At 42.3% G+C, this 27950-nt stretch overlaps 1 protein-coding gene across 5 annotated transcripts in view; it reads left to right on the forward strand.

The window, feature by feature from the left end:
- CPQ (carboxypeptidase Q) overlaps positions 1–27950 on the forward strand; it is a 540701-nt gene that overhangs the window by 175343 nt on the left and 337408 nt on the right. For all 5 annotated transcript variants that reach the window (XM_040354748.1, XM_040354747.1, XM_040354749.1 and 2 more), the window contains exon 4: positions 19937–20144. In XM_040354748.1, coding sequence (XP_040210682.1) covers positions 19937–20144 — 208 coding nt within the window. The remainder of the gene's footprint in view (positions 1–19936; positions 20145–27950) is intronic.

The following is a 27950-nucleotide window of genomic DNA, read 5'->3' on the forward strand; positions in this document are numbered from 1 at the left end:
TACAGATGATATTGGTAGCAGCCGTCTGGCACCTACAGAACAGTAAATTACAGCAAATTGTGTCAGGGATTTAAAGAGGTTATATAACAAGGAGAACATCAAATCAACATAGATTGAACAATATGCAATTTTGCAGAATACTATTTATAACTGCAATATTCTCATTAGAGTTCTATGTACATTTGGCATATTTTATGTCTATTACCGTATTTATCGGCGTATACCGCACACTATTTTGCCCTGAAAAGGGCAAAATCGTGGGTGCGCGGTATACGCCGATACCCACTTTCCCGCCACGAGTTTGAATACTGCGCCGGCATATACCGAGCGCAGTACACTCGTGTATCTTCATGCAGTCTCGGCGCCTCTCGCGCTGACGTCCTGAGCGTACAGGACGTCAGCGCGAGAGTTGCCGAGCCTGCCCGACGATACACGAGTGTACTGCGCTCGGTATATGTCGGCGCAGTATTCAAACTCGGCGCGGGAAACGAGCGGGGAGGACGCCGCAGAAGGACGCCGGACCCGACGAAGAGGACACCCGAAGCCGCAAACGGACGCCGGACCCGACGAAGAGGACACCCGAAGCCGCAGAAGGACGCCGGACCCGACGAAGAGGACACCCGAAGCCGCAGCCGGACCCGACGAGGCCGCCGCGCAAGACACCAAAACTGTAAGTACAAAAAAACTTTTTTTCCACAGGATTCGGGGCAACTTTAGGGGTCCGCGGTATACGCGGGAGCGCGTTATACCGCGATGAATACGGTACTTACCTGTAATGCCCTGTACACATTATCGGACCTTTGTCCGACCAAATTCACATCAGAATTCCGACGGAGGAAAATAAAGCATGTTCTCTATGTAAACTCTGATGGAATTCATCGGAATTTCCGATGGAATTACTCCGATGGGGCATACACACGGTCGGAATTTCCGATGGAAAAAGTTAGTCGGCCCTTTTCCATCGGAAATTCCGATTGTGTGTACGAGGCATTAGAGTCTCCCTTTATGTAGACCTCCAATTAGCCTGAGACTGCTGCTGGATGCGGTCACCTTGGATGTGATATCAGCAGCCCAAGCAGACTTATGCCGCGTACACACGGTCAGACTTTTGACCGGGCAAAACTCTGTCTGTCTGAATTTCCGACGAAAAAATAGAACATGCTCTCAATCGAAGTCCATTGGAAATTCTGACGGAATAAGTCTGATGGGGCAGGTTTTCGGCCTGTTGATTGGCCAGTGTGGAAATGATTTCAGTCCATGTGTGTCAGTCATTCTGGCACAGCTGGAGTGTGGCAGGAATGCACAGCTCAGTGTACATTCAGTAGAAGACTGCGAACAGGCAGGTAAGTGTTATTGCAGAATAGTCTCTTCTGCAATAAAGAGTTGCCTGTTTGCATTTTTTTTTACTTTATAGCAGTTGTTCCCAACCTTTTCTATGCCCCCCACTACAGGGAAAAGTTTGATTAACCACTTTAGCCACGGAACAATTTAACCCCTTCCTGACCAGAGCACTTTTTGCGATATGGCACTGCGTGGATTTAACTGACAATTGCGCGGTCCTGCTACATTGCACCCAAACAAAATTGACGTCCCTTTTTCCAACAAATAGAGCTTTCTTTTGGTGGTATTTGATCACCTCTGCGGTTTTTATTTTTGCACTACAAACAATAAAAGAGTGTCAATTCTGAAATAAAAGCAATATTTTTTACTGTTTGCTATAATAAATATCCCTTCCAAAAATATATATACATTTTTTCCTGAGTTTAGGCCAAAATGTATTCTTCTACATATTTTTGGTAAAAGAAATCGCAATAAACGTATATTGATCGGTTTGCGCAAAAGTTATAGCGTCTACAAAATAGGGGATATATTTATGTCATTTTAAGTAGATTTTTTTTTTTTTTTACTAGTAATGGTGGCGATCTGCGATTTTTTTTTTTTTTTTTATAGGGACTGTGACATGGCGGACAGATCTGACACTATTTTGGGACCATTGTCATTTTATACAGCGATCAGTACTATAAAAATGCACTGATTAATGTGTAAATTACACTGCCAGGGAAGGGGTTAAACACTAGGGGCCATCAAGGGGTTAAGGGTGTCCTAGGGAGTTATTCTAACTGTGAGGGGGGGTGGGCTACCACTGACATGACAGCAATCACTGCTCACTATTTATGAGTTTGCATTTCAGCACAATTGCACATTAATCATATTTTTGAATGTATATATTGTTTAATGTTATTGTTTGGACTAGCCAAAGGTCCTTTTTATATGTTTAATCTATATGAGTCTTGTCATTTGCACAATCGGCGTAAATTCTGATGCCACTTATTTTATTTTTTATTGTTCTAGCAAGATTCTATGGATGAGTCCATGGTTTATTTATATGTTTGATTTTATACACTCTTGGTGTTAAATGCACAGTTAGTGGGAACACTTCCATTTTCTTGCACATTTATTTTCCTCAGCGCTGCACATTTTCCTTCATTCTTTTAAACAAATAGTCTTTTGTGTTAGCAGCTCTGTCATGCCCACTTTGACAGCGCAGTAATTTTCCCTATTTTTTACAGAACAGGGAAATGCCTTGTTTACATATGCATCTCCCCGTTCTGCCTCTCCGTGTCACGATCGTGGGCCGCCGGCAAACATCGACATCACGGAGGACACGGCGGGCACATGCGCACCCAGCGTCCGCTACACAGCAAATTAAAGGGGACGTACCTGTACGCCCTTTTGCCCACCACTTCTCATTCCCTACAAAATTAATATCGCATTTCACAATATCACAATGACCAGTTATGCCGTGTACAGACGATCGGAATTTCCAATCGTGTGTGGGCCCCATCTGACTTTTTTCCGTCGGTGTTTAGAAATAGAACATGCTTTTTATGTTTTTCCGATGGGGGAAAAAAAACAATAGGAAATTCCTATGGTCAGTGTGCAACTCAGACGGAGAAAAAAACATGCATGCTCAGAATCAAGTTGGCACATGCTCGGAAGCATTGAACTTCATTTTTCTCAGCTCATCATAGTGTTTTACGTCACCGTGTTTTGAACAGTCGGAATTTGGTCTGACAGTGTGTATGCAAGACAGCTTGAACGGAATTCCAACGAAAAATTCCGTCGGATTTTAGGCCATCGGAAATTCCTATCGTGTGTACGGGGCATAACTGTTGGTTTTCAAAAGAACAAGCTCTCTTGCAGATGCATCCGCTACAAGGATGAGACAAACCATGCTTACAAGGAGAAATATTGGCAGACTTGGATGCCATATTTCTTCTGTAAAGGTCAGACACCCTAGGCCTCCCAATAGAAAGTAGGGCCATACCTGATTTCCCCCAGGATGTGGCTTGCTGAAGTCCTGAAGCTACTGAAGTTGCCCTGTACAGGTTATGGGATTTATAGTGCTGGTTAAGCAATATCAGCCCCTGTGGCTTCCTTGCTTTGACACTAAAATGCTGATAAGTTTATTGATTTATTTGGTACTTCATTATATTATGCACATCTACCATTGTGTATGACTTCTTTTCTTAAATAAAGAACTAAAAAAGAAAAAAGGACTGACCCAATGCCAATTCTAATAATTTTTAAATTTTCAGGAAAAAAAAAAGTATATATTTAAAAACTGTGGGCCAGATCCACGTACAGCGGGCGCAACTTAAATATTCCTATTTAAGTTACACCGCCGCAAAATTTCTACCTAAGTGCCCGATCCACAAAGCACTTACCTAGAAATTTGCAGCGGTGTAACTTAAATCTGTCCGGCGCAAGGCTGGCCCAATCTAATGGGGCGAGTCCCATTTAAATTAGGCGCGCTCCCGCGCCGGACGTACTGCGCATGCTCCCGACGCTATTTTCCCGACGTGCTTTGCGTTACGTTACGTTGCGCCGATATTTGTGAATCGCGACGGGTAAAAGAGAAACGGGGCGGGAAAAAAAAAATACAAAAAAAAATTTGACAGCGACGCGGGAAAGAAGGGTATACTTTTACATGGTGTACTAAGTTTACACTTTGTAAAAGCAGCCCTAATTTTGCGACGGCAAACTAACACTTACGGAGACTTAACGAAGGGAAAAACCTTTGTGGATCTCTGTAAGTGCTAATTTGCATACCCGACGCGGAATTGAGACGAGAAATGCCCCCAGCGGCGGCCGCGGTACTGCATCCTAAGATCCGACAGTGTAAAACTATTACACCTGCCGGATCTTAGGAATATCTATGCGTAACTGATTCTATGAATCAGCCGCATAGATAGAAACAGGGATACAACGGCGTATCAGCAGATACGCCTGCGTATCCCTTTTGTGGATCTGGTCCTAAGACCCTATTGTGAGTGATATCAAGATAGTGGAAATCCACATTCAGTCCACACACCATTGGCATGAAGCCCCTAATAATACAATATAAACAAAATGTTACTTTACTTTAAGCATTTGTGTTGAAATGTAATGCAGAAAGCATAGAACCAGTCTTGGTTATGTATTTGTACTTAAATAAATGCAAATATTTAACATCAGTACAGCTATAATTCTGAATGTTATCTATTATGAATCCTTACCTCCCTCCAAGCACTTTGCTGTAGCTTTTTTTTATTTTTTTATTATCAATCTGTTAACATGTTCCGTTCATTGTTTTGATTGCGTTGAGCTTTGGTAAAGTTGGATTTTGGTTGTCTTGCACATCATTGCTCTTTGAATTGCATTATAAACTGGTGAGAAGACAATTTTTTTTTCAATAATTGTAATTTTAATGCAAGCTAGTTTTTTTTAATGTTCTCAATTTGCCAAAATTACAACAATGACAAATCATTAGAGCCACCAAGAGGAAATCTGTCCTTGTAAACACAGAATGCTTCTGTATTTACAAGTGACACTGCTGAGTGGAGGGTGAGCGGGGAGAATCCCGGCTGGAAAACATCCCTGGGTGCAAAGGCCACATGAAATGTCCTGGTGGGACAGATGCAGCCAGTGGGCATTGTGTTTGACACATGTGCTTTAGTACATCAACTCCAGTGTCTTCAAGCAGGGAAGATTGAAACTGGTGTGTTACTAGAAGTGAGAGAGGTAAGATTACTTATAACACCAGGTATGTACTGTAAGTCAAACTCTTAGCCAAGACTCAGCCCGCTTATGTGGAAAATAGCATTTTGTGGTGGAGCAAGATTTTCATAACTTCCATCAAATGACTGGATGAGAACAATACCTGACAAGTGACATAACCTCTTGAAATACAGTTTTCTATTTAGCATTGTAAATGACATATATGCATCCTTCCAGCCCAAGTAATGAGTACAAATGTTTTATGATCTAAGGACTTAAAAGTACTATCAGGATCAATGATCACAGACATCCAGAACTTCTTTGTGTATTGATCAGTATTGAAGTTCTGAAGTTCCATTTTTCCAGCCGCTATCACTTTATTTAACTCTAGAGTAGAGATTCTGCACCTGGCAGCATCTGGTGAATTGCAGCTGACAGCCCTATCTTTTTTTTTTTCCAAGACAGCAAACTCATCATAGAAACACAAATGCCTGTTACCATATGTTCTGATCTTTTACACAGCAGCACAGAGACACAAGTGGATTAAAGATATTTATCAGAAAGCTGTAACTCACTCTTCGGAGACCTGAGCATAATGTATCCCATTCATATATTATCCACTTAATTTTTGAAAATGTAGTGACATGGACTAAGTCTTATGTTTCTCTTTATATGTTCAATTATTTACTATATATATACAGTCCTGATCAAAAGTTTTAGACCACTTGAAAAATGGCAAAAAATCATATTTTACATTGTTGGATCTTAACAAGGTTCCAAGTAGAGCTTCAACATGCAACAAGAAGAAATGAGAGTGAGACAAAACATTTTTTGAGCATTCAATTAATTAAAAATAACGATTAAACTGAAACAGGCCGTTTTTCAGCTGATCAAAAGTTTAGGACCACATGCCTTTAAAAGGCTAAATCTGTGCAAAGATGTGGATTCATTGTCATTTTCTGTCAGGTAGTCACACGTTGTGATGGCAAAGGAAAAAAAACTCTCCCTTTTTGAACGTGGTCGGGTTGCTGAACTGCATAAGCAGGGTCTCTCACAGCGCGCCATCGCTGCTGAGGTGGGACGCAGCAAGACAGTCATTTGGAATTTCTTAAATGATCCTTAGGGTTATGGGAAAAAAAAATCAAGTGGAAGACCCAAAAAAATGTCACCAGCACTGAGCCGGAGGATCCAATTGGCTGTCCGTCAAGACACTGGACGATCCTCGACCCAAATTAAGGCCCTTACTGGTGCTGACTGCAGCCCCATAACCATCAGACGGCATCTGAGACTGAAGGGCTTCAAAAACAAAAAAAGTCTTCAAAAACCTTGTCTCTTTAAACGCCACAGAACAGCTCGTTTGGACTTTGCAAGAGAGCACCAAACATGGGACATTCAAAGGTGGAAGAAAGTTTTATTCTCTGATGAGAAAAAATGTAACCTTGATGGTCCTGATGGTTTCCAACATTACTGGCATGACAAGCAGATCCCACCTGAGATGTTTTCTACGCACCACAGTGGAGGGGGCGCCATAATGGTCTGGGTGCTTTTTCCTTCAGTGGAACAATGGAGCTTCAGGAAGTGCAGGGGCGTCAAACAGTCGCTGGCTATGTCCAGATGTTGCAGAGAGCATTCCTCATGACTGAGGGCCCTCGTCTGTGTGGTAACGACTGGGTTTTTCAACAGGACAACGCTACAGTACACAATTCCCGCAGGACAAGGGACTTCTTCCAGGAGAATAACATCACTCCTGTGGCCCATCCTGCGTGTTCCCCTGATCTAAATCCAATTGAGGACCTTTGGGGATGGATGGCAAGGGAAGTTTACAAAAATGGACAACAGTTCCAGACAGTAGATGGCCTTCGTGCGGCTGTCTTCACCACTTGGAGAAATTTTCCCACTCACCTCATGGAAACGCTTGCATCAAGCATGCCAAAACAAATTTTTGAAGTGATCAACAATAACGGCGGAGCTACTCATTACTGAGTTCATGTTTGGAAGTTGGATTTCTGTTTTGGGGGGGTTTAGGTTTTTTTTGGAGGTGTGGTCCTAAACTTTTGATCAGCTGAAAAACAGCCTGTTTCAGTTTTATTCGTTGTTTTCATTAAATTGAATGTTCAAAAAATGTTTTGTCTCACTCTCATTTCTTCTTGTTGCATGTTGAAGCTCTACTTGGAACCTTGTTAAGATCCAACAATGTAAAATATGATTTTTTGCCATTTTTCAAGTGGTCTTAAACTTTTGATCAGGACTGTGTATATATATATATAGCCATTTTCCCCCCCAATTAGCCATTTTCCCTCCCCGGTGTCATGTAACTCGTTAGTGTTACAAGGTCTCAGGTGTGAATGGGGAGCAGGTGTGTTAAATTTTGTGTTTATCGCTCTCACTATTTCATACTGGTCACTGGAAGTTCAACATGGCACCTCATGGCATAGAACTCTGAGGATCAGAAAAAAAGAATTGTTGTTCTACATAAAGATGGCCTAGGCTATAAGAAGATTGCCAAGACCCTGAAATTGAACTGCAGCATAATGGCCAAGACCATACAGCGGTTTACCAGGACATGTTCCACTCAGAACAGGCCTCGCCATGGTTGACCAAAGAAGTTGAGTGTACGTGCTTGGCTTCATATTCAGAGGTTGTCTTTGGGAAATAGACGTATGAGTGATGCCAGCATTGCTGCAGAGGTTAAGAGGGTGGGTGTCAGCCTGTCAGAGCTCAGACATACTCATCAAATTGGTCTGCATAGCTGTCGTCCCAAAAGGAAACCTCTTTTAAAGATGATGCACAAAAAAGCCTGCAAACAGTTTGCTGAAGACAAGCATAATAAGAACATGGATTACTGGAACCATGTCCTGTGGTCTGATGAGACCAAGATAAACGTATTCGGTTTAGATGGTGTCAAGTGTGTGTGGCGGCAATTAGGTGAGGAGTAAAAAGACGAGTGTGTCTTGCCTACAGTCAAGCGTGATGGTGGGAGTGTCATGGTCTGGGGCTGCACGAGTGCTGCAGGAACTGGGGAGCTACAGTTCATTGAAGGAACCATGAATGCTAACATGTTTTGTGACATACTGAAGCAAAGCATGATCCCCCTCCCTTCGGAGGGCTTCAGGGCAGTATTCCAACAAGATGATGACCCCAAACACGCCTCCAAGACGACCACTGCCTTGCTAATGAAGCCAAGGGTAAAGGTGATGAACTGGCCAAGCATGTCTCCAGACCTAAATCCTATTGAGCATCTGTGGGGCATCCTCAAACGGAAGGTGGAGGAGTAGGGATGGGCCGAACGGACACCTGTTCGGTTCACACAAGAACTTTCGAACACTGCAAAAGTTTGCACCCGAATAACGAACCCCATTAGTCAATGGGACCCAAAATGTGATAAATCGAAAGTGCCCATTTTGAAGGCTTAAATGCAAGTAATTGAGAATACAATGGTTATAGGGGTCTAGGTCCTGCCCTGAGGAATATGTAGCAATAAAAAAAGTTTGAGCATATTTTTTTTAAATGAGCAGTGATTTTTTTATTTTTAAAGTGAAAGCATAAAAATGAAAAAATCCTTCCTATATAGTGCCTGGTGGGTCCCTTAGACTACCTGTAAAGTGGCAGATCTGTACCATGTCTAGAATCTGCTGCAGCAATAATTGCATTTCCCTGCAAACTGCCTTTATTTTGCTCTGCAACAGCTGGGGAGACAGTGTGTACGATGAGGCCACAATGTAGTGCACTGGGAACAAGAGTAGAGATTTTTTTGGATACATTCTGGTGTCACTTTGACTTTGGATAGAAGGAACGGGTGTATAAAAATTGGTCTTTGGGTGTCGGTGGCGCCTTCCCACCATAATCCTATAGAGGTACTCTTGATGAAAGCAAGAATTGGCCTTGCTGTAAAAAATTGCAATGATACGCACCTGTCAAATAGGTGCAGAAAAATTACTCTTTGGGTGTCGGGGGTGCCTTCCCACCATAACCCTATAGAGGTACTCTTGATGAACACAAAATAAATTGCAATGCTATGCACCTGTCAAACAGGTGCTGAAAATTGGTCTTTGGGTGTGAATTGTGCCCATGAAACCTATACCAAAAACATTCTTCAATCATTTCATCAGGAACACCCTCAAAGCTAGGCAGCCTCAAAGTCCTGCAGATATTCCACATGCCAAAAATACTTTAATCGGTGACATCAGCATCAGGGGCTTCATAGCTGGGACTGATTAATTTTTTTTAAAGTCAAATGGCCTACTGAGTCTGTGGACAGATGCGTTCTATGATCAGTAACAAAACCTCCTGTAGCACTGAATGCCCATTCTGAAATCACACTGGATGCAGGGAAGCCCAACAACTCAATAGCATACTGGACAAGTTCTGGCCAGTGGTCTATTCTCATGACCTAGTAAGTCAGTGGATCATAAGCTGGAAAGCTCTCCATCTCTGTTTTGGCCCTGAGGTAATCGTCCACCATGTGATGCAGACGCTGCCGATAAAATGTGGAAGCTGACCGCCCTGGGCGGCGAGGACTAAATTCAGAAATGCCTCATTTGGGAAAACTCCTTCTCCAACGCTCCTCTCTTGACCAACAGAAGACTCAAAACTAATTTTCCCACAACACTGTAACCTACTGGAGTCGGGAAAAGCGTTCAATAAAATCCTCTTTAATGTATCCTTAAGAGATTCTATTTTTTGCACTCTGTGTGTGGACGGAATGAGTCCTGAGACCTTCCCTTTATAACTATGGTCAAGGAGGGTTGCCAACCAGTAATCATCCTTTTCATTATGTCGCTTATTCTTGGGTCCTTTCGCAGGCTTTGAAACATGAGGTTGCCCATGCTCCTCAAATTTGGCTTGAGAAGCAGACTCCTCTGAGTCACTCAGGATGACGGTATCTGTAACTTCCTCCTCCCAGCCACATACTACTCCCAAGGGTCCTGGGGTTGGAAAGCCATCGCTTACAGATTGACGCATGTAATCCTCTTCTTCCTCTCCATCGAAGCCTATGAAAGTGCCAGAATTCTCCTCATTCTCTCCTCCCCTCTCTCCTCCTGTGTTTTCTGTGACATAGGAATGATGGTGTCTGGATAAAGTGGGCCTTGAGAGGAAAGGAAGTCCTCGTCTTCCTCTTGCTGCTCTGCCTCCTGTGCCCTGTCCATAATATAAATGCTCTTAACAAATATGGGGGAATGATAACTTCCCAATGATGGCTCAGTGATGGTCTGAAACGTTGAGGTTTTACCGCGTCATCGTGATACTTTCGCCCATACGAAACTACCCGGGAATCGAGCAGATAGCCGCGAGTGGCGGTTTCCCACAAAAGGGCCGATTACCCATATTAATCACCTGCTAAACACGCCGGGTGCCAGGACTATAAGGCACTTTTTTAAATGTGAGTGGAATTATTTTATTTTTGTATTGAATAAACTCGTTTAATGGTGTTGCGCAATGAGGATCTTCCTTTTGTCATTTCCATCCATCCAGGTTCCAGGTTAATCTCTGCATGACATTTTATTTCAACAGACTTCTACAGGGGTATCCCCACATGCTTAAGAAACCATACTAGAGATAGGTGGTTATCATCCTGGGGTAAATGTGCATCTTTGTGGGGCACCCAGTCTCAGCACATCTGCATAGGAGACGTCAATTAAGCACAAGCACTTTAAACCATAACTTAATGGGACTGTATTCGTTTTTTGTGTGTGTATATATAGAGAAAATTAAGTACTGTCTGTGATAGTTTTTTTATTTACACTAACATAGTGTATAATTTTTCATGGATGAACCTTCTTCAAGGTCCAAGCAGTACTGATTCACAAAAGTTTTAGAAGGTGAAATGTTAAAACGAGACAAAAAAAATCTCTGAGGGAAAGGGAAAATAAAAACAAACACATACAAATCAATGTGTATGGCAATGGTAATAAAGCTATCAGCAAGTGAGATAAGACAGAGGGAAAGCTATAGACTGGATGGGGGGGGGGGGGGGATGATAGTCACAGAGAGGGTCATAAAACTGTAGTATGAAAAACTGTGGTCTGGATTCACGTACAGCGGCGTATCTTTGAGCGGGCGTAATGTATCCTATTTACGTTACGCCTCCGCAACTTAGATGGGCAAGTGCAGTATTCTCAAAGCATTTGCTCCGTAAGTTGCGGCGGCATAGCGTAAGTAGGCCGGGCGTAAGCCCGCCTAATTCAAATGTGGAAAATGTGGGCGTGTGTTATGTGACCCTGCGTAAATGCCGCTTTTTACGAACGGCGCATGCGCCGTCCGTGGACATATCCCAGTGTGCATTGCTCCAAAGTACGCCGCAAGGACGTATTGGTTTCGACGTGAACGTAAATTGCGTCCAGCACCATTCACGGACGACTTAAGCAATCGACGTTAAATTTTTAAAATTCGACGCAAGAACGACGTCCATACTTAACATTGGTACGCCGCATGTACGCCTCATATAGCAGGGGTAACTTTACGCCGGGAAAAGCCTAACGTAAACGGCGTATCTGTACTGCGTCGACCGGGCGTACGTTCGTGAATTTGCGTATCTAGCTGATTTACATATTTCTAGGCGTAAATCAGCGTACACGCCCCTAGCGGCCAGATAAATATGCAGTTAAGGTCCGACGGCGTAAAAGACTTACGCCGGTCGGATCTAATACAAATCTATGCGTAACTGATTCTAAGAATCAGGCGCATAGATACGACGGCTGAGACTCAGAGATACGACGGCGTATCTCCTTCGAGAATCTGGGCCTGTGAGTATATATAAATTTGACAAACGCTAAGCGCAGTAAATTGTTTTCACCCTGTCCATAATGCCACGCAGAATCTGCTCCAGCAGGAGCACAACAGGGATTGTGTCACTGATGCATGCATTGTCACAGCTCACCATCCTTGTGGCCTCCTAAAATGGTGACAATACAGTGCTTACATCCTTAATGATTAGCCATTGTTGTGAGAAAAAGAAGCTGAGGCAGCCTGAGCCCGTTGTCGTGCCGTATTCGCACAGGTACTCGTTGACGGCCCTTTGCTGAATGTATAGCCACTGCAGCCTTGATAAAGTCGAGTTCCACAAGGTGGGCATGTCACAAATCAGGCGGTTTATGGGTAGGTGGATTTCAGCCAACCAAGCACTGTGTGTGTGTGTGTGTGTGTGTGTAATGTGTGTGTGTGTGTGTATATATATATATATATATATATATATATATATATATATATATATATATAATGTGTGTGTGTGTGTGTGTATATGTGTGTGTATATGTGTGTGTGTGTGTGTGTGTGTGTATATATATGTATATATATATATTGTGTGTATCCTGTTCTAAAAATGACTGATGCGCAGTCATGTTACAGGAAGGTGCTGTTCCCACAAAGTTGGGAGCATGAAATTGCCCAAAATGTCTTGGTATACCGACTCCTTAACAGTTGCCTTCACTGGAACTATGGGGCTAAGCCCAACCCCTGAAAAACAACCCCACACCATATTCCTCCACTCCACCAAATGATTTGGACCACTGCACAAAACAAGGCCCATAAAGACATGGATGAGCAAATTTGGGGCAGAGGAACTTGACTGGCCTACACACAGTCCTGACCTCAACCGAATGGAACACCTTTGGGATGAATTGGAGCGGAGACTGCTAGCCAGGCCTTCTTGTCCAACATCGGTGCCTGACCTCATAAATGCACTTCTGGAAAAATGGTCAAAAATTCCCATAGACACATTCCTAAACCTTGTGGACAGCCTTCCTAGAAGTGTTAAAGCTGTTATAGCTGCAAAGGGTGAGCCAACTCAATATGGGATGCCATTAAAGCTCATGTGCGTGTAAAGGTAGGCGTCCCAATAATTTTGTTAATATAGTGTGTGTGTGTGTGTGTGAATATATATATATATATATATATATATATATATATATATATACACACACACACACACACACACACACACACACACACACACACACACACACACACACACACACAGAGAGAGAGAGAAATGTCCACTATAAAATTATGATGAAGCACCTTAACTTGAGTAGGACCCCCAAAACAGCCCTTACCCATCATGGCATGGATGCCTCTAGACCTTATGTATGATGTAATATCTGCTCCAATGCTGTCAGTATCGGATCCTTTAAGTCCTGTAAGTTGCCAGAGGCTTCCATGGATGTGCAACACCTTAAACTCCTTATTGTGTTCCTCAAACCATTCTTAAACCATTTTTACAGTGTGCCAGAGCTCATTATCCTGCTGAAAGAGGACACTCATCAGGGAATACCATTTCATTTCAGAGGTGTATTTGGTCAGAAACAATGTTTAGGTAAGGTGGTATTTGCCAAGTAACATCCATGTGCATGGCAAGGTTTCCCAGCAGCCCAAATAAACACACTGCCTCCACCAGCTTGTCCACTTTCCATACTGCATCCTGGTGCCATCTCTTACCCTGGTAAGAGATGCATGATTCATCAGACCCGGCCACCTTCTTCTATTGCTCATTGATCCAATTCTGATGCTCATGTGCCCACTGTAGGTGCTTTTGCCTGTGGACACGAGTCAACATGGTCACCCTGAGGAGACCACAAGCGGCCTCGCAGACACACCCATTGCAAAGACAAGGTCCAATGTTGTCAACATGGGGAAGCCGTCTAGAGCAGCCTTTTTCAACCAGGGTGCCTTCTGGGTTTTTCAGGGGTGCCTTGGCAAAATGCATAACAATTGCTATAATGGGGTTGATTTACTAAACCTGAAGAGTGCCAAATCTTGTGCAGCTGTGCATGGTAGGCAATCAGATTCTAACTTCAGCTTGTTCAATTAAGCTTGGACAAAAAAAAAACTGGAAGCTGATTGGTTTCTATGCAGAGCTGAACCAGATTTTGTACTCTCCAGTTGTAGTAAATCATCTCCAATTTGTCCAAATATTATCAACAAGCCAGTGATTTGATCAAGCCTGTCCTTTTGGTATGCAAAGCCACAGGCTTATATTGTGCTGCATTACAACTTTTCGCACAATGCCCAAAGTTCTAATACAAAGTCTGCCAATGACCTCATTAATTGCTAAGGGGGAAGTCAGGCACCTGCACAACATCCTTATTTGCCCCTTACCTGACTCTTTTAGCACTGGGTCACAATAGCAGAGAGAGAGAAAGAAATGAAGGGAGAAGAGAAACGCTTGAATACTAGTCAGTACCAGTGTGCAAGGGTGGAGGAATAAATCACCTCTAATGTTGGGTGGCCCATATGGGTGAATGCTACTGCGATATGTATAATTATTAGATTTTTGCATTTTAGAATAGGGTTCTTCAAGATTGTGCAGCATTTTAAAGGGTGCCTTGACTGAAAAAAAGGTTGAGAAACCCTGGTCTATAGTTATGATATGCAGTTGCTGTATTGCAGGCACGAATACAGGAAGTAGCTAAAAGAGGCTAGAGGGGATCAATAGTAGATGGGGGGGGGGGGGGGGAGGATGAAAAAAGGTGGCACCAGTATTTCATGAAAAAATTACTTTGTAAATGTTTAGTTTGGTTCTTTCACAAACTACAAGTTATCCAGTTAGAGCTTGGATCTAATTTAAAGAGGAACTTCACTCTGGTTTTAAAAATGTAAACGGCACCATTGTTGCCTAGGTACGTATTGGGAAAACAAACAACGGTACCCATTCCCCCCCAAAACATTTTTTTTTTTAAATGTGGGCAATTTGCACGTATTTACGTATGTTGCGCAAAATAAGCTCCTTCACCTTTTTGGGCAATAAGCTTTGTGCAGTTTTTTTTTTCACGTACAGTTGGCTGTGATTTCTGTGTGTCTTTGTCATGCAAAAATCGTGGTCAAATCACACTGCATTTAGGTTGCCTTTAAGAATAATTGGCACCTAAACGCGGGTTGAACGCTTTGCATGTTGGCATGATTTGGAATTCCAAATCACTAGGTGTGAATAGGGCCTCAGAGGAGGGAGAGTGGTACTTTCATTTTTTTGGTGAAGGTCCTCTTTAAGATCAGATGAATTCCTTCATTAGTAAATGGTGCTTAATGTACCCGTTTTCTTTTTTTAATTATATAATTACTTTACCAGCACACAGCCGGCTTCAGAGCTGACTGGCAGGTTAGAGACATTTCGAGGCTTTGCAATTTTTCAATTAATTTCTGTTAATGGGATATTATTTTGCACAGACACATTGTAGTTATTAGCACAGTCAGAATACTTCTAGAGTAAACTATAATGAAATTTTCTGAGGGTTATGCCTGCATTCAATTAACTTTTTAAATATCAAGTCATAAAAGTGTCTTTACTGTTTTTTTTCCATGAAGTCCAATTTAGTGTGGATTCACAGCCTCTTGGATGAATGCTTTTATGCCGATTTCTTTCTTGGCTCCTAAATAGATTAATTTGGAACTTTTGCTGTTGAAGTAATTGTCCCCAAAAGAGTACAGGAATATATAGTTGGCTATTAATATTACAGCAGTATAACTGTAAATTTGACTGCAAATAAGAAGCCTGCTTTATTTATCTACCAGCGTCTAGACAGGCCCTGGCCTACACTTATTGTCCAGTACATGTTGGACTTTAGTCTTTGACCTTTTTCCTATTTTTGGTATAATGCAGGACTGGATCTCATATGACTCATGTGAAAGGGGCTCTTAGGCCTTTGACTAGCCTGTGGAATAGTTTAATAAAATACAAATTTGCCACTAAATTCTAATTACCTTCTGCTTCATTCTGTTTTTCAACAATGTGGAAACGAATACCCCCAACATTCATCCTAGATAGTCTAGTATCAATTGTAAGGGGGAGGGGTTAGGCCCACAACAAAAACATGGCGTGGGCTTCCCCCTAAAACTACATACCAGACTTGATGGCTTTTACTGCATAATTTAAGGGGAACACAGAATAAGGGCCTGAATTTAGGGGGTGCCAGTGGTAGCACATGCACAGTCTTGGGCAGGATGTTCCATTTAGTGCGACGCCCTGCAGAAAGTGGAGGGTCTCTTTGGCATGCAGATGAACAGGTTATTCAGTTTGTCCATTAGCCTGTTAGGCTGACCTTTACACTGTGCAAATTTCGATATTTTTGATGAACCAGCCAACATTTTTTTTATGGGTGGCTCAGTCAGCTACCCCCCACCCAATATCCTTTGCATTAAAGGAGGCGGGTGTAAATGTTTCAATTGAACAGGGACTGCATCCAATCAGATACATCTGAATATAATAGCCTAGCAGAGTGGATTTTTTCCCCCATTTATCCTGCAGGTGAATGACAAAGATCTATCAGTGTATGGTAAGCCTTAGTAAAAATTTGGGTATGGTCTACCATCTTGTTGGAAAACCAGAACGATAATTTTTTTTTTTTTACAATCAATTGCCTCTTTTTAATTACTCACAGCATCTCTGCCCATCCATCCCCTTCAGTGTTCATTCATAGAAGCCTTTGTATCCTGTGACTGAGTCACCTAATACAAAGCACTCTGTAATTAGGTAGAAGGAGGGGAGGGGCAGGCACAATGGCTGCATGCTACTCTGCAACCTCAGAAGCTGATATTTGAGGGTCCAGCGTCAGAGTGCTGAAAGCATGGTGACTGTTATACCCACAGCCCTTGGGTAATTCAACTAAAGAGAGGAGTCCACAAGGTGGCATGCACCTCATTGGAATTGACCTCTGGTAATCCAGCACATTGTGCAAAGTAGCTGAATTCCTGGAGTTCAGCTTTAAAATTAAAGGATTATATGTGTATTGCACATAAAACAAAGAATTGTATGTGTATTTATATTGCCTAGAGGTCATTAGAATTTCATGACGTGAAGTCATTCTTAAGGACTGTAATCAAATAGAATGGAACATCTTTGGTGTCTCTTTAGATAGCTCATAGTGCTCTGGTAACACTTTGTTACTTTAATAAATGTTTATTTGAAAAGCAAAAATTCTGCATGTGTGTGTCAAGTCACATGCTCCCTGGGCATTTACCCCTGTTTATCCCATCCTGGTGTCTTTGTGTGCCAGGACAAGTGCAACATCCAGTTCTGCTGCTTGGAGCCTGTCAAATTCTGTGACAGGCTAAAATATGCAGTGGCTGGATGCTGGACCAAATGGACTGGGATGTATGCCCAGAATGTGTAAAAACTGTGTTCTTGGCATACGTTCCTGAATGCTACGTTGCTAAACATACCACTCGATACAGTGTCCAGCCTTTTCCAGTTGCACCATTTTTTAGCCATACATAAATTTCGACAGGCTGCAGACAGCTTAGCTGGGCGCTGCAACTGTGCCACCTGGGCGCGAAAACACTAGGATTGGACGCCCAGGGGTTAAATGCCCAGTGTACATGTGGCCTAAAGCATCAGTTTACAAAATGTATAAACCTCAAACTTTAAAAATTTACTCTTAATGTAGTTTGCCGTTAAAAGCATCTTTCAGAGACTTAACTGTGAGCTTACATAATAAGGTATAGATCATGTCCAGGAATGTTCAGTAGCATCCAATTATCAATCGTCCTTTGTTTTGGTTACAATTCAAAATCTGTTTGGATTCTCCCATTAAATATCTTACAAAATGGTTAACCAAGCTGTAGTACATCTAGTATGCTGAATTAAGAGTTCAACAATTAGCTTTAGTGTATAATTAAAAAAAATGTATACATAAAATACTCTTATTTATTCTTATTATTATAATAATACAAGAGTTATATGGTGCCAACAGTTTGCAGAGCACTTTGAAATATAAAGGGAGACAGTACAGTAAAATACAATTCAATAGTGTCATGAAGGCACTGCTCCTGAGAGCTTACACTCTAATTAGGAGGGGCAAGTGGAACAAAAAGTAATAACTGTGAGGGATGAGATGATGGGAGAAATAAAAGATTTAGTGGTTAGCTGAAGGCAGGATAGGCTTCCCTGAGGAGATGAGTTTTCAGGGATTGATCAAAAGTGTCCAGAGTAGGATAAAAGTCAGAACAATTGGGGTAGAGAGTTCCAGAAGATGGGGAAGGCACTGGAGACAGGGGAGCTATAAAATAGGAGGTCTTGGGAGGTGCGGAGAGAATAGTTTGGGTGATGTATTGAGACAAGATTGGTGATGTAGCTTGAGGCAGAGTTGTGAATGACTTTGGAAGTAGTTAGTACTTTGGATCCTATTCACTGAGCAATCGGAAGCCAGTGGTGGAATTGGCAGTGATGGATGGTGGACACTGTGCAGTTGGTAAGGTGGATGAGTCTGGCAGCAGCATTCATGATAGACTGAAGGGGGGGGATAACCTATGAAGAGGTAGGCCTATGAGGAAGAAGTTGCAATAGTCAAGGTGAGAGATTAACAAGGGAGTTAATGAGTTGCTTAGTGGTTTCATCCATTAACAAGAAGCATATTTTGGACAGCGATTGGATTTAAGGCTACGTGGACAGGTCAGAGTCCAGGGTTACACATGGCACCCTGACATGAGGGAAAAGACTGATGCCGCGTACACACAATTGGAAATTCCGACAAGAAAACCCTGATTTTTTTCTGACGGAATGTTGGCTCAAACTTGTGTTGCATACACAAATCTTGTTGTACAAGACGTACGACGAGCCAAGATCAATGAAGTTCAATAGGCAGTTGGGCTCGTCTGCTTGATTCTGAGCTTGTACCTTTAAAGGAGGGGTGGCTTCCCTTCAGTTCACCTGCCCCTGTCTATCCATTAAAATGCATGTGCCTCCACTGTGGGGACGCTCATTGTTTAGTGTTAGGACCACAGATATTACAGGGTGCCTTGGCGCGGCTCTGTGGCTCACGCATGCGTTTGCAAATGCGTGCGGACTGAACCCCTGTTTTTAATGCATACTGTAGACAGGTTAATTGGTTTTCTGCAAGCTGGTCGGTAAGTAGGCTTGGTTTTTCCCTGGGCATTCCCCAGGTTTTTGTTGTTATCTGCTTTAGCCTTCCAATGCTACTTACTGTTATGGCCAGCTATAGACGGGGGCAGTGGACATGTTTATGCTTCACCTGTGGTGTTTATATTGGTCCATCAGTGCACCAACACCTTTGCAGCCATTGTGCTATATGCTGGGTGCTTGGTGTGCTCTTGTACCTTTAAAGGAGGGGTGGCTTCCCTTCAGTTCACCTGCCCCTGTCTATCCATTAAAATGCATGTGCCTCCACTGTGGGGACGCTCATTGTTTAGTGTTAGGACCACAGATATTACAGGGTGCCTTGGCGCGGCTCTGTGGCTCACGCATGCGTTTGCAAATGCGTGCGGACTGTACCCCTGTTTTTAATGCATACTGTAGACAGGTTAATTGGTTTTCTGCAAGCTGGTCGGTAAGTAGGCTTGGTTTTTCCCTGGGCATTCCCCAGGTTTTTGTTGTTAATTGATTCTGAGCTTGCATGTTTTTTTGCGTGTCGGAATTGCATACAGACGAGCAGATTTTTCCATAGGAACTTTTTCTGTCGGAAAAAATAGAGAACCTGCTCTCAATCTTTTGTTGGCGGAAATTCCGACAGCAAAAGTCCGATGGAGCACACACAGTTGGAATTTCCGACCGAAAGCTCACATCGGACATTTCTTGTCATAATTTCCAATCGTGTGTACGCGGCATGATGGTTGTATTATTGTCAGGGCAGGGGGCACGGATGGGGGAATATTATGAGCTCAGTTTTAGAAAGATCGAGTTTGAGGAAGTGGTGTGACATCCATACTGATATGTCGGTTAATAATGCGAGAGGAGACTGAAGGAGTGAGGTGGGAAGTAGATACATTTTTTGGGTGTCATCAGCATAGAGATGTCATGAAAGGTGTGGGAGTTTATCAAATGACCAAGGTTGGGGGTGTAGATGGAGAAGAGAAGGTCAGAAGAAAGAACCTTGGTTCTGTCCTATTAGTATACTGTTTATTGAAAATGTTTCTGCTCTAATTTTCATTTTTTATTTTTTACGTCTTGCAGCCCTCACACAGGATGGCAGGATTACCAGAATGGTGTTCCCAAGATCCCCACCGCATGTATAACAGTAGAAGATGCTGAACTGATGGCTCGATTGGTGTCACGCGCTGTCAAAATAGTGGTGCAACTGAAAATGGGAGCTATCCAGCATCCTGATGCTGATTCCTTTAATACAGTGGCAGAGATTGTTGGGAGTAAATATCCAGAACAGGTATGTGATACAAGGGGAACTGGTGTTAGGTCATGCCAATCAATATTCACAAGCATTATGTAATATCATTCAAATATGTGCAAGCAAAAATTGTTTTCTTTTATTTTTCTTGCATGTGATAGGGGTCGAATTACTTTAGCAGTCATCTTGCTAGAGGAGCAGGATTTTGCTTACTCATGTCATAGCTGAACCTCTGATGATTGGAGGTGATATCAAGAAGCTGTAGCAGAGATTTAAGAAGCACAGATCTACAGAATGAATGGTATAGAAGCAGGACGTTTCTTGCCCGTACAGATCAGTGGCAGTCTGTCCATTAGGGGCACCGCCCCCTCTCTCCAGGCCACCCCCTATATTCAATGGATAGATTATTGCACAGCATGAATCTATCCACAGCCGCCGCGGCCAGCCCCTATTCATGCATCTGGACCCTTTCAGGGCGTCTGAATTACAGCGGCCAGGTTTTTCCCCCCCCCAAGTACCTGATTAGAGCCAGAGGCTTCAAAATAGGGAGGGCTCGGGTCACAGATAACGCTACCAGAGCCCACCCGGGTGTGTTACAACAGTGAATGAACATTCGCTGTTGAAACATTGATCCTCAATCCGGCAAATTAGAATCGTGTGTGAGACCCATTTTCCGATTGGCCAAAAGGACAGGCGACTATTGGATGCCTAGAAGGAGGGAGGGGGATCACGCTAGGACATGCTGCGGCCATCCATAGGACATGCTGCCTGCCCGCCCATAGGCTACCTAGATGGGGTATGTGCCAAGCTTACCCCATCTGTCCGTCCGACCAGGGGGTGTTGTTGGTGCGCTGGCTGACTAGAGGAGTGGTTATTTGTCCCCCCCCCCAAAAAAAAAAAACACCAGCCGCCACTGGTGCAGGTCCTCAGGTACAGCTTCTATGCCATCAAGGAGAAAAGGGAGCGCTGTATTTAGCGCTCCCAAAATGCCCTGCCCATTGGAATGAAGTGGCAGCGCTTTCAAAACACCTTAAAAGTGATTTAAAAGTGCTGCAAAATGGGAATTTGTAACCTTTTTTTTTGTTTGGTTAAAAGCGCCCCATTATCGTCCCAAAAGGGAAAAAAGCACCACCTAAACAGCGCTAAAACAAGCGGCGCTTTAGCGCGAGTGGACGGGGCAGCTCAGTGTGAAAGGGGTCTTAGGCACAATTAATGTTTCTGTATATGATAGCAAATGTTCTCCTTTTGAGTTCAGGTCCACTTTAAATTCATGCAACACATTGAAGTTAATATGGTCTTAATAAAGACTAGCAAAGTGTGTCCTTAAATGGCACATGCACAGCTGTAAACAAGGTCTTTTAAATAAGTCTGTGTAATTATTTAACAAGAATCGTACTTGTCTCCAAGCTTTCTTAGAATGTATTAGTCTAGCTCCATTCACAGCAGCCTTATGTGCACTTTCAGGGACACTTGGCAAAGCTGTAAACACTTCTATAGTGACACGTTGAAATGACATTCTGTTCTAAGATTGATGCTTTTAGGATGTCTTCACAGAGGATACAGTATGTATATCTGCGGTGCTTTACTTCAATGTACCTGTCAATTGCTCCGTCCAGCACACCCTGGATGTCATCATCAAACAAATTCTTAAGAAATCCGACAGAGCACAAGCAATAAAATGACAAAGGGAGCCATGATCTGGCTAGCATTTCTCTCTAGTCAAACAATATATATATATATATTTTGGGAACTGTGCTGAATGAGAGCCATGCGTCATCTCGGAGCCAAGTGTAATAATATCTGACAGCTTACAGCTAGAGTTCTTACAGTTTTGCTTTGGAGACATCTGGCAGAAACACGTTAAGATAACATTAGTGATAAGTGTAGACTGTCCTACTGGATCTTGGATGTGCTTCATGTGTCCTTGGATTAGACGTGCATCACAAGCGGAAAAAGCTCTATATTTGTCTCTATACATATACTGCGGCAATTATCAGAGACTCCGGTCTTGTCTGAATTTTTGAGTCACAAGTTCAGCAACTGTCTGCATTTTAGGACATATTTAGTTTCAGAGTTTCATTAAATGTATTTCTCACTTGCAAACATACATGAGTCCGACATCCATAATATTCCCTAAAGTGGAACTCTTTTTTTTTTTTTGTCCGATACATAATTTTATTACCTGGTGATCTGGCCAGTAAATCTGTTGTTGTTGTTTTTTAACTTCCTTTACCAGACCAAGCTGTCCAGCAAAAGTGTCCCTTTTGTATCAGATAAATATTTTAACCACTTCACATCCCATGTATAGTCATATGACGTCCGCAGAAGGGATCTCCTATCCTGGGCGGGCGTCATATGACGTCCTGGGCTTCCCTGCCGTCTAGGGGGCGCGCGCGCCCCCCGCCACTTCGTTTGGGAGCCGGTGCGCATGTCCGCCGGGGCACCCGTGATTGCCGGTAATAGAGCCAGGCCCGTGGATCTGTGTGGGTAAACACACAGATCCATGTCCTGTCAGAGGAGAGGAGACCGATGGTGTGTTCCCAGTACAGAGGAACACTGATCGGTCTCCTCCCCTTGTGAGTCCCCTCCCCCTACACTAAGATTCACTCCCTAGGATACACATTTAACCCCTTCATCTCCCCCTAATGTTAACCCCTTCACTGCCAGTCACATTTATACAGTAATTAGTGCATTTTTATAGCACTGATCGCTGTATAAATGTGAATGGTCCCAAAATAGTGTCAAAAGTGTCCGCTGCAATGTCACAGTCGCAATAAAAATCGCAGATCGCTACCATTACTAGTAAAAAAAAAAAAAATGCCATATATCTATCCCCTATTTTGTAGACTCTATAACTTTTGCGCAAACCAATCAATATACGCTTATTGCGATTTTTTTTTTATTTTTTACCAAAAATATGTAGAATACTACATATAGGTCATAAACTGAACAAAAATGATCATTATTCTTTTTTTTTTAATGGGATATTTATTACAGCAAAAAATAAAAAACCTTTTTTTTTTTTTTTAACTTGTCACTCTGCTTTTGTTCATAGCACAAAAAATAAAGACCACAGAGGTGGTAAAATGCCACCAAAAGAAAGCTCTATTTGTGGGGGGAAGAAGGACATCAACATCAACAATTTTGTTAGGGTACAATCTCGCACCACCGTGCAATTGTCAGTGCAACAGCGCTGAAAACAAAAAATTGCCCTGGGCAGGAAGGGGGTGAAAATGCCCTGTACTGAAGTGGTTAAAGTTCTGCCATGTTTATTCTGCAATAACTTTGCAATTATATAAAGTTTGTGTAAACCCAAACGGTGGCCTCCTATTATTATTTGTTCCCTTTTTGGTCTGTTAAATATACTATTGTTTATATATGTTTATATAAAAGCATTTTGTTTTATATATGTTTGGCAAGTGAAAAAATACTGTTAGAGCCGGTTCACACTGGAGCGGCACGACTTCGGGGGCGACTCGGCAAGGCGTCCTGAAGACGACTTCAAAGGCGACTTGCAAAATGACTTCTGTATAGAAGTCAATGCAAGTCGCCCCCAAAGTCGTACAAGAACCTTTTTCTAAGTTGGAGCGACTTGCGTCGCTCCTATTAGAACGGTTCTATTGAATAGAATGGGACGCGACTTGTCAGGTGGCTGAGTCGCCTGACGAGTCGCCCCAGTGTGAACCGGCTCTTAGGCCTCATGCACACAGGACGTTTAAAAAATGCTAGCGCTGCTGCTAGGAAAAAGCATTGTTAAAAACATGACGCGTTTTCGAATAGCGTTTATGACATTTTTTTCAAGTTTTTTTGCTTTAGTGCGTTGCCCCTCCATGTGCATTTTACTGCAAAGGTCACTTAGAGATTGGAGTGGTTGCCACTTATTTGCAAAGTTGGTTGAATCTCTTGTGGGGACACACTGGGTACCTTCAGCTGCTATTGTGGTTTTGCTGCTCATGCATCCCTATTCCTTTAAAAAGGAGCCTTGATGTAGGCAATGCAGCTTACACATATATTTGCAAATGTGTGTAAACGAAACCCTCTGATTTTAACCTAAGTTGTTAGTCAATTTTGTTTTTTTGTGCAGGCTAGCTGGTAAGTGTGCTGGGAAATTTATGTTTGTGACAGGAGCTTCTTTGGCTTGTTTGTCATATGTAGGACAGCTCATTGAAATAATCGGGCTGCCCTATATATGTAGCATGAAAAACGCACAAAAAACATGTTCATGAGACGCTAGGCATGAACCCAGCCTCATACAGAGAAAGTTAAAGCAGGTGGGTTTTGCCAAATAGGGCCAGCAGGGTGACATATCAGATACGTCCTTGGAATTTTGTTGATGTTTTTTAAGGCATATTGCCTACCCCCATAGGTCAGGGTTCACACCCTAGGCTTACAGGACAATGCTGAGACTTGTTTGAACCAGCATAATCTACTTCCATAGAGGCTAGGGATTCCCTGAACTCTTTAGAAGGGAACAGAAGGAATAAATAAGGGCAGAGGAAAGACAGACAGGCTGCAAGCAGTTCCTTTTTATATGACAAATGTCATCCCAGATTCATTTTAGGTGCACGTCATTCTTGCTATTTGATAAAACAACACTATATTCAGTTCTTAAAATACATTGATGTTATATAGGCTTTTCAAGTACATGTTTTTTTTCAAATAGCTATGCTTAAAATCAGGAAGGCATTTTAATAAAGTGTGATAAGGGCAAATGATTTTGTGTAAAATTACAGGACGAATGTGAGCTAGGAGTTGTGAATGAGAAGAATGCACATTCTAGGGATGCTTACTTTGATACAACTAATCCTGTGTTTGAAGATGGATTTGTCAGTCATCAAAAAGGAATTTTTTAATCAGCAGACCATCTCAGTACAACAGTCGGAAAACAGCAGGGGAAAAGGTGAAAGGTTGCTTGGTATATGTGTGTGTGTGTGTGTGTTTGTGTGTGTGTGTATATATCCACTTAAGCCCCGGACCAATATGTTGCCTAAAGACCCAAGGGGTTTTTACAGTTCGGGACTGCGTCGCTTTAACAGACAATTGCGCAGTCGTGCGACGTGGCTCCCAAACAAAATTGGCGTCCTTTTTTCCCCACAAATAGAGCTTTCTTTTTGTGGTATTTGATCACCTCTGCGGTTTTTATTATTTGCGCTATAAACAAAAATAGAGCGACAATTTTGAAAAAAATTCAATTATTTTTTTACTTTTTGCTATAATAAATATCCCCCAAAAACATATATAACATTTTTTTTTCCCTCAATTTAGGCCGATACGTATTCTTCTACCTATTTTTGGTAAAAAAAATCGCAATAATCGTTTAACGGTTGGTTCGCGGACCCCCGACCCACGTCAAGCAGAGGACGTACAGGTACGTACATGTGCCTGTCCGTGCCATTCTGCTGACGTATATCTACATGAGGAGGTCGTCAAGTGGTTATATATATATATATATATATATATATATATATATATATATATATATATATATAAATATTAGCTAAGATATGTTAAATTGCTTTTTTAAGTGGATGTAAACCCACATTTTTTTTTTTTATGTCACAATGTACAATGTAAGATTTCCTTTCATCTTCATTTTTTAATTCCCACCCCCACTCCTTTTTTGAAGTCATGTGTTTTTTTTTCTGGATTTTGACTGGATGTTAGTGATCATAGCAGAATTTAGTGTAAGGAATACACAACAGAAAATGCATGTTGACAAGGGGAGTGTAGAGATGAACGGGGAGTCTACTGACATCATGACTCCCACCGAGCTCCAGACAACAGATCCACCCACAGAATCTGCAGTTTTTCAGTTCTTATAACAGACAGAGGGGAGACATTTGACAGGTAAGGATACATGCAGGAGGCATGTATATCCTTATAGATCAGCACTATGGCAGTAGTTTAGAAAGGATGAGAGTGGGTTTACATCCACTTTAAAGCACATTTTCGTAGTAAAGCACTACTTTAGTAATCTTTTTAACCACTTGCCAACCAGGTAATGCTGATATACGTCAGTAGAATGGCACAGCTGCGCAAAGCAACGTACCTGTACGTTGCTTTGAATTTGCCACCGTGCGGGCTCTCGTGTGCGGCGAGCTCCATAACTGTGCCCACAGGACCCGAGGACTCTATGTCCGCCGGTGTCCCGCGATCGTGTCATGGAGCTGCAGAACACGGCGATGCCTATGTAAACAAGGCATTTCCCTGTTCTGCCTAGTGACAGGACACTGATCTACTGCTCCCTGTCCCTACTGTTAGAATCACTCTCTAGGACACACTTAACCCTTTTCCTGCCAGTGTCATTTACACAGTAATCCGTGCATTTTTTTTTTTCGCTGATGGCTGTATAAATGACAATGGTCCCAAAATAGTGTCAAAAGTGTCTGATGTGTCCGCCATAATGTCACAGTCACTATAAAAATCGCTGCCGTTACTAATAAAAAAAATGAATAATAAAAATGCCATAAAACTATCTCCTATTTTGTAGACGCTATAACTTTTTCACAAACCAATCAATATATGCTTATTGCAACTTTTTTTACCAAAAATATGTAGAAGAATACATAGCGGCCTAAACTGATAAATACATTTTTTTACATATATTTTTGTGGAATATTTAATATAGCAAAAAGTTAAAAATATTTTTTTTTTCAAAATTTTCAAAAAACGCAGAGGTGATCAAATACCACCAAAAGAAAGCTCCATTTGTGGGGGAAAAAGGACGTCAATTTTGTTTGGGTGCCACGTCGCACGACCGCGCTATTGTCAGTTAAATCGATGCAGTGCCGAATCGCAAAAAGGGACCTGGTCCTTTAGCAACAAAATGGCACAGGGCTTAAGTGGTTAAAAAAAAAAAACGAAAAGAAAACCCCAGCTCCAGCTGCAATGCTTCCCCCTTGTTTGGCACTCTCCCCTTGAGACTCACCTACTCACCAGTTGAGCAAAGTCCTCTACCAGGTAAACTTTCAGGACAATAAATATTCGCCCCCAATCTGTCCTCACAGAATAATTCTGTAGCGGGCGCTTCCAGATTCTACAGCATTCAGGATCCACTTCCTGCCGGTGGAGGTGGGGGAGGAGCCTGTAGTTGGTTTAACGGCAGTAGAAACATTTAATTTAATGATCTGTCTGTGATGTCTGCTAGGGCAGTGTAAGGGATTGGACAGAATTACACTTGCAAGTGTGTTTTTTTAGTTGTTTGCCCGGGGTTAGGATCTAATGAAAACCTGTACATAAATGAAATGAAAGAGTAAGTGCCATATAACCATATTGTTGTCGCATAGTATTTCTTCGTGAAGGTTCAGAGAAAATTGAGTACTGTCTGTGATACTTTTTTTGATACTTTTTTTATTTGTACTAACATAATTTTTCATGGACAAGCTTTAGGGGGGGGGGGGTTGTTCCCTTCTTCATGGTCCAAGCTTAATGAAGGTTCCAAACATTACTGTAATATTAGAGAGAGCCAGAACAGCTGTTTTTTGCCAAATAGGCTGTGGAGCAACTTGGGGGATATGTCCTTGGAACTTTGAAGTTTTTTAGGGGATATCTCCTATGCTTATGGCCATGGTCCCCACCTCGGTAGGTGCCTTCTGTTTTTTTTTTATTTCTTTTTTTCTCCTTGTTATAGACGCAATAAAACCCTCTTTTTTGCAGAGCTCCTTGTGAGTGAGAAACTTGTAAAGCGCAACACATGCAAACTGAATCGCCTCTGGGCGCTGTATCCATTTCATGGGTAAGGAACCCCTTGACCTCAGAAGAGATAGGTTTTAATCTTTCTCCTGAAGGCCAAGTGGTCCGACTCCAGTCGGATGGTGGTTGGTAGTGCATTCCACAGGCGAGGTC

This window comes from Rana temporaria, chromosome 5 (genome assembly GCF_905171775.1).
Source record: "Rana temporaria chromosome 5, aRanTem1.1, whole genome shotgun sequence".
NCBI classification, from domain to species: Eukaryota; Metazoa; Chordata; class Amphibia; order Anura; family Ranidae; genus Rana; species Rana temporaria.